This window comes from Stenella coeruleoalba (genome assembly GCF_951394435.1).
Source record: "Stenella coeruleoalba genome assembly, chromosome: 2".
NCBI classification, from domain to species: domain Eukaryota; kingdom Metazoa; phylum Chordata; class Mammalia; order Artiodactyla; family Delphinidae; genus Stenella; species Stenella coeruleoalba.
Window position 1 is genome coordinate 113,731,786 of NC_137147.1, and position 17,175 is coordinate 113,748,960.

The following is a 17,175-nucleotide window of genomic DNA, read 5'->3' on the forward strand; positions in this document are numbered from 1 at the left end:
GACATATTCGAAATATCCAAGACAAACAGAAGTAGAATATCTTTAATATAGAAATTGAATTTAAATGTAAATTTTAAAATGATTATTAAAAGAATAAAGAACAAAAGATATTATTTGGATATTTATTTTAAAAAAGAATACTAATGAAATAGAAGCATGTAATCCATTTCAGAAAAGGTCAAAGTATGAATTAAAACAGCACCCCACTTTCACCTATAAATTGCAAAGATTTTAACGCAAAAACAATCATTGTATCTAGTAGATGAGGTAGGAGAAAATATAGACAACCTTGGTTTTGGCAATTCTTTTCTTTTTTTTTTTTAACATCTTTATTGGAGTATAATTGCTTTACAAAGCTGTGTTAGTTTCTGCTGTATAACAAAGTGAATTAGCTATACATATACATACATCCCCATATCTCCTCCCTCTTGCGTCTCCCTCCCACCCTCCCTATCCCACCCCTCTAGGTGGTCACAAAGCACCAAGCTGATCTCCCTGTGCTATGTGGCTGCTTCCTACTACTAGTTATCTATTTTACATTTGGTAGTGTATATATGTCCATGCCACTTCGTCCCAGCTTACCCTTCCCCCTCCCCGTGTCCTCAAGTCCATTCTCTATGTCTGCATCTTTATTCCTGTTCTGCCCCTAGGTTCCTCTGGCAATTATTTTCTTAGATACAACACCAAAGGCATAATCCATGAAAGAAAGAATTGTTAAGGTAGACTTCATAAAAATTAAAGATTTTTGCTCTGTGAAAGGTACTATGAAGAGCATGAAAAGACAAGCCACAGACTGGGAGAAAATATTTGAAAAAGCACATCTGATAAAAGACTGTTATCCAAAATATGCAAAGAACTCTTCAAAATCAAAATAGGGAAACAACCTGATTAAAAAATGGATCAACAACTTAAAAGACACCTCACTAAAAAATGATATACAGATGGCAAATAAGCATATGAAAAGATGCTCCACACTCTCTGTCATCAGGGAAATGCAAATTAAAACGAGATACAATTACACATCTATTAGAATGGCCAAAATCCAGAACACTGACAACACCAAATGCTGACAAGGATGCAGAGCAACACGAACTCTTGTTCATTGATGGTGGGAATGAAAAATGGTACAGCCACTATAGAAGACGGTCTGACAGTTTCTTACAAAAACTAAACATACTCTTACCATACAATCCAGTGATCATGCTCTTGGTATTTACCCAAAGGAGTTAAACACTTATGTCCACACAAAAACCTGCACACATATGCTTAGAGCAGCTTTATTCATAATTGCCCAAACTTGGAAGCAACCAAGATGTTCTTCAGTAGGTGGATGGATAAGTAAACTGTGATACATCCAGACAATGGAGTATTATTCAGTGATAAAAAGAAATGAGCTATCAAGCTATGAAAAGACATGGAAGAAACTTAAAACATATATTTTTAAGAGAGAAACAGCCAATCTGTAAAGGCTACATGCTGTATAATTCCAACTATAGGACATTTTGGAAAAGGCAAAACTATGGAGCTAGTAAAAGGGTCAGTGGTTAACAGAGGTTAGCAGAGAGGAAGTGATGAACAAAGGGAGTGCAGAGGATTTTTAGGGCAGTGGAACTACTCCGTATGAGACTATAATGATGGATACACGTCATTTTACATTTGTCCAAACCCATTAAATGTCTAACACCATAAGTGAAACCTAATGTAAACTCTGGACTTTAGGTAAGAATGATGTGTCAATGTCAGTCCATCAATTGTCACAAATCTACCAGTCTAGCAGAGGATATTGATAATGCGGAAGGCTATGCATGTGTGGGAGCAGGGTGTATATGGAAAATCTCTACCTTCCTCTCAATCTTGTTGAGAGCTAAAACTTCTCTAGAAGTAAAGTCTATTTTGAAAAATGTGTTTATAAAGTTTCAAGGAAAGGAACTCCTATACATGGTTGTTGAGGGTTTTTTAATCTATTTATTCATAGGTGAAAAAGTAATCTAATTTCACCAAAATGCTGACAATCGTTATCCACAGGTAGATGGATGGTGTGTGACTGAAGACAGGAGTAGGGATGTGTTTTTGTTGTTTGATTTCCAAATTATATTTTCTTATTCAGAAAGATAAAAGTATATATGTTTTAAATGAAAACCAAGTATCTTTAATTATTAAAAAGCCTCATTAGGTTTTCTAAAGTCTATGAAAGATTTTTATTTTTTCTGTGTTGTTTCATCAAACTGAAGAGAGGATTAAACTAATTTATCTTGATTCCAAGGGAAGCCCCGGTTAAGGCAATAGGACTGTAATTTGGGAGAATAGGCGAGATATTAAGCTATTGCTAAGGCTCAGGTCAGAAACTCTGAGCTTTCTGTTGTTATTAATGGAAGGACAAATGGAGAGAGGGGAGCTGAGCTGAAGAGTGGAAAGGCACTGGAGGGATACAAATCAAGATGAAAGGTGGCTGACTCGGCAAAACTGTTAAATGACTTTGCAAAAGACCTGTCACAATGGATAAACGGCCCCTCCTGAAGAAGCAGCTTAGCATTCCTGCAGTGCACACACAATTATTTCCAGGGATGAGACTGACAGGAAGGAGAAAGAAAGAGCAACGGCAAGAAGATCTAAAGACGCCTTAATGAGTCTGCAGACATTTCTTAAATGAGCAACTGGGAAGAAGAGAGCTATAGAAGAAAAACCAAAACAAAGAGTGCATGTACTTCATTTTCAGCTTCAGCCACTGGGCAAACAACCACCATTCTGCCCTTTCTCTGCTCATGAAAAACGGTAAGTTGCTCTGTGGATGCTGACTACACTCTAATTGTTTTTGTGGTAAGTGAGGCATAAAACCTATTGTCAAAAAACATGATGTCCACGGCGTACAGCCAGCCTTTATCTTCCCAGTAGATCACTCCCAGGGGTTAATGTTGTCAGAGGGACCCTCAAAATAACATGTGCTCGCATTTCTTTAAGGCAAACTTTCAGGTCAGAGCCCCCCTTTTTTCTCTAGTATCTCCTTCTCTGCAAGAAAAGAGAACTTTCCTCAAGTATATAACCCTCTTACGTCAAATAAAGGCCACACGCCCAAGGAAAAGAGGCAGGAGTCGGCGGGAGGGTAGCGTAGGTCTCCTCTCTAAAGCTTATGGAGAGTTGTACTGACAAACATTAGTTACACCCTTTGTATTATAGTAAGAACCCCTGTTGCTAACACAATTCTTAGGATTCACTCTGCTGATTATTATATCTCATGATTTAGTTCCATTCATCAGAAACGAATCAAAGGTACTCAAACAGCTTGCTGCTGGTTTCAAACCAATATCATTTTATTAAGTTTCCCTCTGCCAGCCTTTAATGATTATACACTTACTGGCAGGAATATTTTCTGGGTCAGGATATTTTCAGCGTAATTTCCCCCTCAACCATTAGTTCTCAGGTCCTTTGGGCAGGAACCATGATTTGTTTGGATCACCTGCCTCCATGAGTAGAAAAATATATTATGATACAAACGTTTGGGTGAAATAGGCAGTTTTCACCCTGCTGCTCTCCACCAAGCTCCACGCCTCTCAAATTTAACTGAAATCTTTTCAAAACACACAGATTAATCACACCCTTTGTAGGTATCCTGCCCTTAAGAAGCCGTCCCAGCCTAAGAAGGGTCAGAGGTCACAGGAAGACGTCAACCTTCAGTATTCTCGGACTGGTTGTAACTGAAAAATTACCAGTCAGTTGTGTGGGATGGCATGGAGGGCAGGTAATACTATGTTCTTATGATAACCCACACAGCGGCCACCGCATTTGGAGCCTGACACCAAATTCTTTAGGCTTGAATTAGAAAAGGCACTTCTTTGATAGATTTCTTCTTGTTCCAGTTTACAGGCAACTAATCCTCACTGCATTGGATCAAACAGACGGGCACAATCAATTCAGGGAAAGCAAGCAATGCCAGGTCTGCTCAGTCTTCCCTCAATGAGCAGCAGAGGGGGAGGGGGGGAGACGGAAGGAAAGAAAGAAAACGCAGGCATGCCTGCACCCAGGATAGCTTAGCAAAGGCAAAGATGAAAAGACAAGTTGAAATATATATCCTGGCAGATGGAAGCGCTTGCTGTCAGAGGGAGAAGCTGAAACACCAAGCACGATGCCAAGCACACCAAGCCTTCGGGCTCGGAGGGGTGTTGAAGGAGCTGGGGCAGACGGAAGTGGTTGTGATGTCAAAACGAAATTGGCACAGTGACTTTAGGGAGGGAAGAAGTCTGGATTTACTTAAGTCTCCATAGTCTGTGATCTATAGCATCGTGTGATGAGCAAGTTAAATATTGCACTTAGGTAATTAAGTCTCAGAGAAACCAGTGCCTTCCAAAGCAGTATTAATCTACACTGCTAGATCTTTCTAGGCTTGATTGGCCATTTGGTGAGAAGTCACACTGGAATGGCAGCCTAACAGTGGCAGGAGGAAAATTAACGAAAATGAGCTAGAAATAGGAGGCCCCAGTATTAGCGGTTTTCTCTCTGCCTTGGGACATGAAGTGCATGACAAGATGTTTCCTCATCTACCGGCAGGCACTCCCTCACCCAACAGCTCAATCCCCCGCTCCAATGCTTTGCTCAAAACGTGGGCAATGACTTAGCATTCTTTGACTCCTCTGACGTTTCCTGATCTCTCTTCTCTCCCATGGCCTTTCTATCTTCCCTTCTTGCCCCCGAATACAACTTGTCTACAGTACAGGGCATCAAAAGGGCTTCTGCGGATAACAGTTCTCCCTCTCCTGACTCTTTAAAGATCCTCACTGTTCTCAGAGATCCATCCTTTCCCTGCCATGGCTGTGAGTCAGTTTCTCTGGGCCAGCGTATTCATCACCATCATGTATTCTGAGACAGAACACTGCTTTTTAAGAATGGGAAGATTAAAACATTTCTTGTCCCCAAGTGCCTGGATATTAGCAGCGAGATTGCCAGATTTTAGCTAATGACTCCAAAGTGACATCAGTATAAACAGTTATAAACACATAACACAAATCAGTTATAAACACATAACTGGCAAACATAAGCATAGGTAAATGTGCACGTGTGTCGCTAAGCTGCATCTTCTTTACCATGAGCAAAACTTAATAAAAATACATATTTATAAATGTATGTAGCTTTATATGTGCATTTATGTACAAGTAAGCAACATCCTCCTTGTCTTCAGCAGGAAGTAAGGATGCCCCTAGTCTGTTTCCAATGGAGCACTACTACCCTACCTTGATCTGGCAGCTTCTCCATATTTTCTCTCTGTCAAAGACCCATAGGTCCGTGTGACTTTCACTTCCCAGATATTCTCCAATGGAAACACAAAGGTTCAAATAGTGAGCAACTTACCGCTGGAGGTGGTGGTCCAGGGATGACTCCTCAGCATTCAGTAGAGCTGCTGCACAGGTCAGCAGCTGATGGCTGCAGCTTACAGATTTGAGTTCCAAGATGAGGAGGCCCAAGCAGAACATAGATCCCATCTCCTCCAGTTCACTGGTACCAAACTGTAGACCCTGTCAGTTAAACAAAGCACTCAACAGTGAGTATAGGATGGAAACCGAGTGAAGACAATCTGAGATTAAGAGGAAGGACACCTGGACATAGGCCTATCACAGAAATTAAGAATTAATAGTATTTATCAGTCACTGCCCAATGTGTTTTGTTGTGGGATTTGTGGCTTAGTGGTTCTCAGTCTGCATTACATCAACCTTCAGGATTTCCCAGAATTACTCCCAAGACAGCAATGACCAGGTAGGGGTACTAGAGGGCAGGAGGTGTACGTGGAGATCCAGGAGTCACTTCCCCCCACTTTAGATAAAGCAGCAGTCCTTCTGTCTGTATTTTACAAAAGCGTTTCACAGCTGAAACCAAAGTCTGTAAACAATAGTACTAAGAGATACCCTTTTTCTCCCATAAATTTGCCAACCAACGGAGAAGAATGAGGGAGATCTCTCACATACAAACACTAAGAACTTAAAAAAACAAACTCATTTACCATTTATTTAGAACCACCTATTCAGTTGTACTAAGATAACACATGAAAGCAAAGCCATGACATTCATGCTATGCTATTATTCACGAAGTTAACAGATAATAATAACAATGAACAAACAACTTTATTGAGCATTTACTATGTCCAGTACTGTTCTGAGCCCTTTTACATGCATTAACTCAGTGAATCCTTAACAAAGTCCTATGAGGTAGATACTGTTACTGTATCGATTCCACAGAGAAGGAGATTTAGACCCATAGAACTGATACTTTATCCATGCCCTGCCAGCTAGTACATAATAGAGCCTCATAAATCACTTCTGACTTAACTACTCAACAAACAGCTTTATGTAGTCTAGGAGGAACTCTATTACATGGTGAGGTAGAAAGTGCATGGTTTTTGAAGTGAGATAAAAATTGGATTTGAATCCTGATTTTACTATTTTCTGACTGTGTGATCTTAGATATATGAACATTTGCCTTGATTTTCTCATTCATAAAAGGGATTATAATTCTTCCCTCCATATACTTAGATAAGTCATGATAGGAATATTTCAAAGTCCCCCAATATTGATCAGTAATAGCTCAATTTTTCTTTTATTCATCCTATAAAGATATTTAATATGACAGAATTCAATGTGGTCCTGAGGTCTTCATGTTTATAAAGTACATTTGACTTAAATGAAAAAGAATCAATTGTTGAATATTATATTTTAAGAAACAGATTTTCCATCCAAAGAACAGTGATCAAGAAGACAGGGATGTGATAGTAAAAATTTGAAAAGATTGGCCAAAAGTATCCCAAGGCAAAAAAAGTTCCAAGCCAGGAAACTGTAAGCGTCACGAAAGAATTTCTAGGTAAAAGGATAAAGAAATGTGTGAGGTCCTCAAGTTTATTTTATTTTTTTAATTTGTTTTTTTAACATCTTTATTGGAGTATTATTGCTTTACAATGGTGTGTTAGTTTCTGCTTTATAACAAAGTGAATCAGTTATACATATACATATGTTCCCATATCTCTTCCCTCTTCCGTCTCCCTCCCTCCCACCCTCCCTATCCCAACCCTCTAGGTGGTCACAAAGCACCGAGCTGATCTCCCTGTGCTATGCGGCTGCTTCCCACTAGCTATCTATTGTACGTTTGGTAGTGTATATATGTCCATGCCACTCTCTCACTTTGTCCCAGCTTGTTTTAGCTGTTTAAAAATGTGATTTGCTGCATGTCTGGACACCTGTTTTCCTGAAGAAAGGAGACATTACTTCAGAGTTAAGTGAAGTCTGTTGTTCCATAAACAACGGCAGTGGGAAGGGAAAGACGTGTTTAACAAGTTATTTTCCTTAGGTCAATGGAAAAGAGCACTTTTTACAGAGAGAGAAAAATCTCAGTCTCTTTCCATGTGCCACAGCTCTGAGGGCTGATACTTTTCCTCTGCCCGTTTTCCTGGCTGCTTTTCTTCATTCTGGAAGGGCTGTCTTGGTCACACCCTCCTCCTCAGTCAGAAGCAGGAGGCCTCCTCTTACATGTGTTACCCCAGCATCCAGCTGAACAGACAACAGTCCAAAAGAAGGAAGAGTCCTGGAGGAAATAAATCTCACAGCATGCACCATATTGCCAGGTCAGGGGCAATTTCTTCATACAAATCAACTTCTGTACAACAGCAGACAAAATGATAGTGTTTTCATAATGCAAAAATAGTCCCATATCTCTGATATTGGTCTGTTTATTTCAGCCAATGGTTGGTATTATAAAATGACTATTCTAGAAGACCTTGAATCATGGAACTTATACCATTTATTGGCTGTGGGGTCTTGGGTAACACTTACTCTATTTCACCCTCTACTATCAATCTCACTTGAGTACTCTATACTTTTTACCCTCACACAGTATCAAAAACATTTGTTTATCCAGGAGCTTCCCTGGTGGCTAAGTGGTTGAGAGTCCACCTGCCGATGCAGGGGACACGGGCTCATGCCCCGGTCCGGGAGGATCCCACATGCCGCGGAGCGGCTGGGCCCGTGAGCTATGGCCGCTGAGCCTGCACGTCCGGAGCCTGTGCTTCGCAACGGGAGAGGCCACAACAGTGAGAGGCCCGCGTACCGCAAAAACAAAAAACCAAAAAAAACAAAAAAAAACATTTGTTTATCCAAACGGCCTCCTCTTACCTCCCACACCCAGCCTTGAGTGAAATCCTCAAAGGCAAGGACTGAGCAGTATCTGTCTTTTTACATCCCTGGCATGGAATACATAGCCTGTCATATGGCATGTCGTCCATATATTAAAAATGGATAAGTAATGGTTATAAATGGGTGGGTATAGAAAGGCATGGACGGAGTGTCTCTTGGATATTTATTATATTTGTTAAGTGAAACTTCATTTCTCTGAGTAACGAATAGAGGAATGCCTTTAAATTATGTTCTCCCATTGTTAAAGGTCATGAGCATTTTTTAAATTCTTATTTTATTTTTGCTCCAGGAGGTGCATTCACTCCCTGGATATGTTTGGGGAAACAGGTGGATAAAATTTAGAAATTCTGTTATATACTTTGGTCACTTACCATGTACTCACAGCAGCAAGGCTTTGGGTTAGTTTAAAAGTGCATCTTAATAAAACAGAGACCCAATTTTCCTCTCCCCCAGCTTAGTTGTGTTAATTCGGCTTTGCTTTTCACAGCCGATGACAGAAAGCCTGACTATAGTGGCTTAAACATAAATAGAGCTTTATTTTCTGCATATTATAAGTTTTGGTGGGTATGAAGTTCGTGGAATTATTTCAGTGTCTTAACAAAATCAGGGTCACTTTACCTGCCATTCTCCTGGTTTTCTCAACATACAAGATGGCTGCTGTAGCTCCAGCCAGCACATCATCATTCAAGGAGGGAGAAAGAGAAAGTGGGGGGGAGGAGGTGACAGCATACTCTTGCTTACACTTTATTGGCCAGAACTGTGTATTATAATAAAGCAAACTCCAGCTTTACAATGGTCTGGTAAATGAACATTTTACTTTGTTCATCCTCTTTAATAAAGACATGTAAGACAGAAGAGTGTTAGAAACAAGCGTTGGGTGAGCCAACAATGTCTGTCATATCAATATTCAGTTACCAATGCTGCCAGAAAGTATAGGTGCCTATCTTTTCATCACATTGGTAAGCAAAACTCACTAGCACAATTCTTTATATATATATATATACACACACATTAACTTTTCTTGATAATCTACCCCAAAATAAGTCAAATTCATAAGTACATCTGAACTTAATTTTTAAATATTAATATGGGAAGAATATTTGTGTTATTATAGAAAATTACTTATTTTAATATTTATGTTATTGCAGAAAATTACATATTGGTAAGACATACACAGAATCCATAAAAGATAAGTTTATAAAGCATGAATACTGATAACTGGTGAGCAAAAGAGGAAAAATAATTTAAAAACAAACATGGAAAAATGTTATTACCTAAATAAAAATGCCTCTTACACACCCAGCATATTGGTAGATATATATATTCAGATTTGTAATATTTAGTGCTGACTCATGATAAAAGCTGGCACATATCAAAATACATTGACTATGTGACATGATAATATCACTTCTGGGAACTTTTCCTAAGGAACTGATTCTAAATAAAAGTGAAGCCATATGTGCAAACTGTACATTATATCAAGGTTATATATAGTAATTAAAATTTGAGAGAAATAAAAGTCTAAATATCTAATAAGGAAAAAATGACTACGGAAATTATAATGGAATAAATTTTATGACATATAATGAAGTCACTAAAATGATAATTATACAACAATTTATCAATATGGAATATGTTTATGATTTAATGATAGGTGTGAAAAGCAAAATCCAAAGCACATAATGATGTGATTTCTGGTGAAGACTTAGAAATGAGAATTCCTCATGCTCGCTTTGGCAGCACATATACTAAAATTGGAACAATACAGAGAAGATTAGCATGGTCCCTGCACAAGGATGACACGCAAATATGTGAAGCATTTCGTATTTTATTTTACCAGGGGAAGGGATAGATTGGGAGTTTGGGATTGACATGCACACACTGCTATATTTAAAATAGATAATCAACAAGGACCTACTGTATAGCACAGGGAACTTTGCTCAATATTATGTTACAGCTTAAATGGGAAAAGAATTTGAAAAAGAACAGATACATGAATATGTGTAACTGGATCACTTTGCTGTACACCTGAAACTAACACAACATTGTTAATCAGCTACACTCCAATATAAAAGAAAAAGTTTAAGAAAAGCCATTAAAAAAAAAAACCCTCACATACACTTTCAGACACCATTGCTAAGATTTGCCAATCTTACACAAACATTTGGGGGAGGGGGCTCTATAATATCAATAAAACATCCATGTAAGAAATACTTTTTAAAGTTACTGCTCCCTAGAAAAATGTTTAAAAAGCTATATGCAGTATGCCAATAAACTATTGTAATTCCATTTAGCAGTTGTAAGATCGTCTCTTTATCTTTTATACTCTGAAGTATATTTAGATTTATTTCTTTTATGTGTAATTCAGTGACACTAAAGATTGGTGTCTTTCATTAGTTCTAGAAAAGTGTCACCCATTATCTCTTGTAATAATTTATCACCCCCATTCCCTATCTCCTCAATAACTCTTAGCTCTACTTTCATATTTTTATTTCTTTCTATCACTGTGATTCTGAATATTTTATATAAATATTCCACTTTAATAATTCTCTCTCCAGCTTCATTGAACCGTCTCTTTAACTCATCCATCTCAAAAACTGTCTCTAAAACACTAAAAACACAGTTATTTATATTCTCTACCTGATTATTCTTGAATATAGTCTTTGCGTGCATCATTTGTTGGTTTGATTTTTCTGTTTAATGTCAATAATGTAGCCTTGTTTGCTCAAATATTTTATGATTTTTCAAAATTTCTAAATTTATATTTCTTTTCATTCAAAGAAAGCCTTTGTGGATTGATTTTAATGCTCTTGCCTCCAGAAAGAACTTGTGTTTTCCTCCCCTGGGCACTTGGGGACAACAAATCAAGGACCATTATAGGCTGAGGTTTTGGCTTGAGGCCTTTTGGGCTACACTGTACCATTGAAATATGACTCCAACTCTGCTTGAAGGAGGGTTTGTGTTGAGAAATTATGAATAAAGACTTTTCCATTTTTTTCCTGCTCTACCCGAAGCAATGGCCAAGACAGTCAGGCAAACCCACTTACTTGCTTCACAGATTGTGGTTTCACTACTTTACTGACTGCAAATGTCATTTTTGGAGGTTCTGGCTTTGTGTGATTAAGTCTTCAATTAGTCCTCACATCTTGCATGGGCCTCTCTTTGTGTCCAAAAACCCAAGTTACAAGTGGATAGGGATTAATATCTGCCCCAAAGACCTGCAACAATGTCTGGCAAAGCCTATCTTTTTAACAAAACTAGGCTTCATTGAACACCCTTTATAAACATACACAGAGGGAAGACATTACACCTATGTAGAAATACTGCAGTTAAAAAGGGTGGCACTCAAAGGACACCAAACAAGTACATTTACTACCAGAAATGAGAAAAATCTGGGTCATTTCTTGTTTATATTCTTGCAAAGAATAAGAGTATATTGCATTGGTGAAAGTGCAGCAAAAGGCATGATGAGAGAATAAGAGCACAGAAGAAATTGTACTATTGAGATGGAAAGTACAATGTCTAAGTTAAAAGACATTGGAAAGAATTAACAAACTGTTTGATGTAGAAAATAAAATTCATTTTGTATAGGACAGCTTTGAGAAATTTTCCAATATCTCAAGGCAAAACTAGATAAACAAGACAAGTTAAATATATAAATAAGAACTGTAGAACAGATTCAGGCACTTGATCTTGGACTTTCTTGGACTTTCAGACTAGGTAGTATGGGAGTCATAACAGAAGTCAAGAAAAAGAAAAAGAGAAAAAAGCATGAAGAAAAGAAGAAAGAAATTCCTTACATTAAAAAAAAAAATCTGAGTCTGCATATCAAACAAGCTCATCAAATACATGTGTTATAATTAATGAAAAGGAACAAAGAAAGTATAAAGATCCCTATAAATAATCAAAATTAAATAGTAAAATTTGCTCACACCACTAAATACCAAAGACAATGAAGCAACAACATACAGAATTGAGGAGAAAATACTGTGCCTGAAAAATGTTGTTTATGTGTGAGGGCCTTAGGAAGATAAACCCAAGGAAGAGAAAGAATTAAACACAGACCACACATTGAGAAGGAAAATTTCAGAATTTCTTTTAAAATATTGTTGTAACCCTATTATTTATAATAACCAATACATGAAAACAACCTAAGTATCTATCAATGAACGAATTGATAAAGAAAATATGATATAGATAAAGGTATAGATATAGATATATTAGGATAGTAGTCAACCACAAAACAGAAGGAAATCCTGCCATTTGCAACAACATGGATAGACCTTGAGTGCATTACGCTAACTGAAATAAATCAGAGAAAGACAAATACTGTATGATCTTACTTATATGTGGAATCTGAAAAAAACAAACATTGATACAGAGAACATATTGGTGGTTGCTACAGGTGGGCGGGTGGAAGTTGGGCAAAATGGGTGAAGGTGGTCAAAAGTTACAAACTTACAACTGTAAAATAAGTCCTGGGGATGTAATGTGCAGCATAGTGACTATAGTTAATAATACGGTATCATATATTTGAAAGTTGCTAAGGTAGCAAATCTTAAAGGTTCTCATCACAAAAAAAGTTGTAACTATGTGTGGTGATGAATATTAACAAAACATGATGATCATTTCTCAATATATACATTTATCAGATCACTATGTTGTACAGCTGAAACTAATGTAATGTTATATGCCAATTATAACTCAATAAAAAGTGGGAAAATATTAGCATAACCCTAAAACCAAAAAACTGATCATTATAGCACATAAATAAAGCAGCAAGACAAATAATTAATTATACAGCATGGTCTAGAGAGTATTTTTCTAAGAATGACATGGGGTTGGTTTTATTAGGAAATCTACTAACAGAAATGTTAACACATAGAGATCAAAAGGCAGAAGAGAAAAGAGAACAACAACAACAAAAAAACCAGGACCTTCTGTATGCATCCATTTCTAATACAAGTCTTAGTATATGAGCCCACAAGGCACTTACTAAACCTGAGAGGGCAGCATGGCATGGTAGGTGTAAACACAGGCCTGGAGCCCAGATTGCTAGGGCCTCAATCTCAGTGCTGTGCTAACTGTATGGCCATCAGGGAAATCATTTGACCTATCAGTGCCTAATTGTCTTATCTGTAGAGTGGGAATAATAATAATAATACCACTATCTATCTCATGGAGCTGCTGAGATAATTCAGTGAGTTAACATATATAAAAATTTAATTTAGTATGTGGCTCATTTCACATTATACAAGTATTTATTATTATCAATAATAATATCAAATGCCTATATAAAACCAAAAGTCAAAATTATACTTGGCATACCCAATCCTTACTAAAACTATGGTATACTCTCACTACTGTTATTTACTATTATTTGGCAGGTTCCAAACAATTCAATAAGATAAGAAAAAATGAGTCATACATATGGAAAGAAGGAATCACATTATTATTTGAAAACTGATTATGTACTAAAACAAACCAAAGGAATCAACTGAAACAGAAAATCTATTAGATATAAGGCAAGAGTTGAGTAAGTAGACAGGTAACAAATTAAATATACAAAAATCAATTTTCTTTCTATGAACCAGCAAAATAAATTAAGTATAATAAAAATTCCATTCACAATAGCAACACAACACTAAAATATTTAGGAATGGAATTAATAGTAAGTACTCTAAGGGTTATATGATAAATCCCAGGACTTTACCAAGAGATAACAGGTAAAATTTAAATAAATGAAGAAATATGCTGAATTCTGGGAAAGCAGTGACCAATAGCATGCAATATCAATTCTCCTCATATCGGTCTATAAAAGCGTAGAAATCAAAACAGCAATGGGGATTTTCAGACTTGGCAAACTAAATCCACTTTAGAAGAATACATGGCAAAAATATCCCAGAATAATTTTGGAATAAAGAGTAAAAATAATGAGGGTTTTCCTTTACAAATAGGCAAAAGATCTTACACATTTACAATAATTTGCTGTTATGGTACTGATGCAAAATATGGCAGCAGATCAAGGGAAGAATGCAGAAAGCACCAAAACCTTGGAATATGTGAAAGTTTGCATATGATAAAAGTGCCTTTCAATTCACCAGGAAATGGATTACGATAGAGCTAAAACAAAAACAACTGGTTAATATTTGAAGTAAAACTCTTAACACAAATATAAAATTATTTAATTTTGATTAAAGAGTTAAATATAAATATTTAAAAATCAAGCAATAATAAAGAATAAAATACAGATTTATATGTTCTACCATCTCCAGACCAGGAGGTCTTTCAATGCATATCCCCAAAGAAGAAACCATAAAGGAAAATATTAGTGAGTGGATAAATAAAATATAAATATATCTAAATTGCCTAAAATATTACAAGTGAAACAACAAACTAAACATAATTTTAATAAAGGGACAAATAACCTCACTTGATATAAAGTGCAAATTACTATAACAATAAAATATCATGATTTGCTTCTCAATTCAGGTTTAGCCTTGATCACTAAATTGTACTGATCTGCTGGTCCAAAGCTATAAAAAGGCACTATCATAGTCTGTTACCAATGAAGTACATATAGTTGCAGTATTTCCAAAGGACAATTTGAAAATATATTTCAAAAGCCTTAAGAATGTTTAAGTTCTTGGAGTTCATTCAAATTCCAGAAATCATTATTAAGAAAATAATTGTAAGATGAACAAGAAAGTCCTAAATGTGCACCAGTATATTACTAGTCAAATAAGCTTGAGTATATTCACATCATGGAATATTAATATTATGATGTGCTTTGAAGAGACAACACCATGGTGATAATTTCACAATAGAGTATTTTTTTAAGTATCTGTGGAATGCTTTAATTTTTTTTTTAATTTTTTATTTTATATTAGAGTATAGTTGATTTACAATGTTGTGTTAGTTTCAGGTGTACAGCAAAGTGAATCAGTTATACATATACATACATCTATTTTTCTCCAGATTCTTTTCCCATATAGGTTACTGTATTACAGAGTATTGAGTAGAGTTCCCTGTGCTATAAGGTAGGTCCTTGTTGATTAACTATGTTATATATAGTAGTGTGTGTATGTTAATCCCAACCTCCTAATTTATCCCTCCTCTCACAACCTTTCCCCTTTGTTAAGCATAAATTTGTTCTCTAAGCCTGTGAGTCTGTTTCTGTTTTGTAAATAAGTTCATTCGATCATTTTTTAAGATTCCACATATAAGTGATATCATAGGACATTCGTATTTCACTGTCTGACTTACTTCACTTAGTATGATAAACTCTAGGTCCATCCATGTTGCTGCAAATGGCATTATTTAATTCAATATAGTATTACAAGCTATAGATCCACTACAGTGTAGTATACCCATTGTGATCCTAATTTTATTAAAAAATTGTTAAACAATTTACATGTACAAAAATGTTAAAAGTAGTTAGAAATGCATGATGATGAGGGTACCCACTTTAATTTTTTTCCTTGTTCGTTTTCCTTACTTTATTCTTAGTAATTGCTTTTTCACTCATATTTCCTTAAGCAATGCACCTAAGCCTGGAAAGAGTAGTATATCTGAATGAATATTATTTTATATGTGATTTTAAATTTATAAGTAAAATTAAAATTCATTTTAATAATTCCTTAGTTAAGTTAAAATTAAATCACATATTTGAATTTAAATATTTAATTAGGACAAAAGGCAAAGAATAAAGCTGGTTAGTCACATCAACTTTCTTGAGTACCTGTTTCTTCCTTCACAAACATTACCTGGTATCCTCTAGATTCTCCTTAATTCCTTTAGGTCACTGAGCCTGTGCCTAATTTCATTTTGGGGTTAAACACCTTAAGGTCTAGTAAGAATATAGCAACAAGAAATCTACTCCCTTGGTATTGTCCCCAGAAACATTTTCAGAATCTTTACAAACTGCCGGCGTGAGTTGAGAGACAGTGACTTTTAGAGTTTTAAATGAGTTTGGAGAGGTTGTGAGATGAATTAAGTTTGTACATCCTTTGTCCTGACATGCACCCAGCAGAGAAGTTAAAACTGAGCCAATCCAGCCATGCAGATCTGTGAACTCTAATAGGTGGTAGAGAAGAAAGCGAGAAAGCCGGTGGGCGGGGCTCCTCGGCTTCCTTGCTTATCTAATGCTTTCACACTGAAGACCAAATCAATCGCGAAGCATGTTGATGTCTCTGCCAGACTCCAACTGATGGGCTCCTGTGTACAAAGCCCCTCTGTATCCATCCTTTCAGCCCCGGCTTCCTAATCCATTACTGACAATTGTTTCCTTAGTAACTGCAAAAAGGCCCTATATTCATGGAAACAGCAGGGCTGAAGGTGTGGGCTGGATTTCAAATGTGTCCTTTATTTCTATGCTGGACCTTCCCTGGGTCTTTTATTGGTAAATGTGTGCTTAAGCCACGAATGACACAGCAGACAGCTAAGTCCTCTGTGATTGCCTTTCCATGTCTTTCTGGACCACGCATATGAGAGTAAATATGAATCAGAGACTGTATCTTAGACAGCCTAGAATTTGAGCAGAGAGGAATCTTAGCAAGCTTAACTCTCTGTTTTATAGATGCATAAACTGACAATGCCTTATACAAGGTTATGTAGCTAAGTGCCAGTAGAAATGGGCTTAAAATAAATGTTCCCCTGACACTAATCAAATGTCCATGTCAATACACAAGGCTTCAAACTTCACATTCCTGTTTAATAAAAGATTTGGAGTTCATCTTTTCTTAGAGGTTATGTGCCTCTATAAGTCTTACCTTTCAGCAGGAATAAGCACAAGCCCAATCATAAGCAATTAGGTTGTCACCTTCCTTCTCTATTTCCACCCACTGTCCCTGGCACTCATCTTCCCTGGCCCTTTGATCCCTTAGCTCTGCCCTTCGTTCCTGAAACCTGCCCTAGCCCACCTTATGATGACTAGCTGCAACAATCTCTCTAGCCCTGGGTCCCTAGAGGTGCTCTGAGATCTAGTTTTGAATTTTCCTTCTAGTGTCAC

At 36.7% G+C, this 17,175-nt stretch overlaps 1 protein-coding gene across 3 annotated transcripts in view; it reads right to left on the bottom strand.

The window, feature by feature from the left end:
- AGBL1 (AGBL carboxypeptidase 1) overlaps window positions 1-17,175 on the bottom strand; it is a gene marked incomplete at its 5' end in the record, with an annotated part of 833,738 nt that overhangs the window by 255,072 nt on the left and 561,491 nt on the right. For all 3 annotated transcript variants that reach the window (XM_079914833.1, XM_079914834.1, XM_079914832.1), the window contains one exon: window positions 5,341-5,504. In XM_079914833.1, the coding sequence (XP_079770959.1) occupies window positions 5,341-5,504 (164 nt within the window). The remainder of the gene's footprint in view (window positions 1-5,340; window positions 5,505-17,175) is intronic.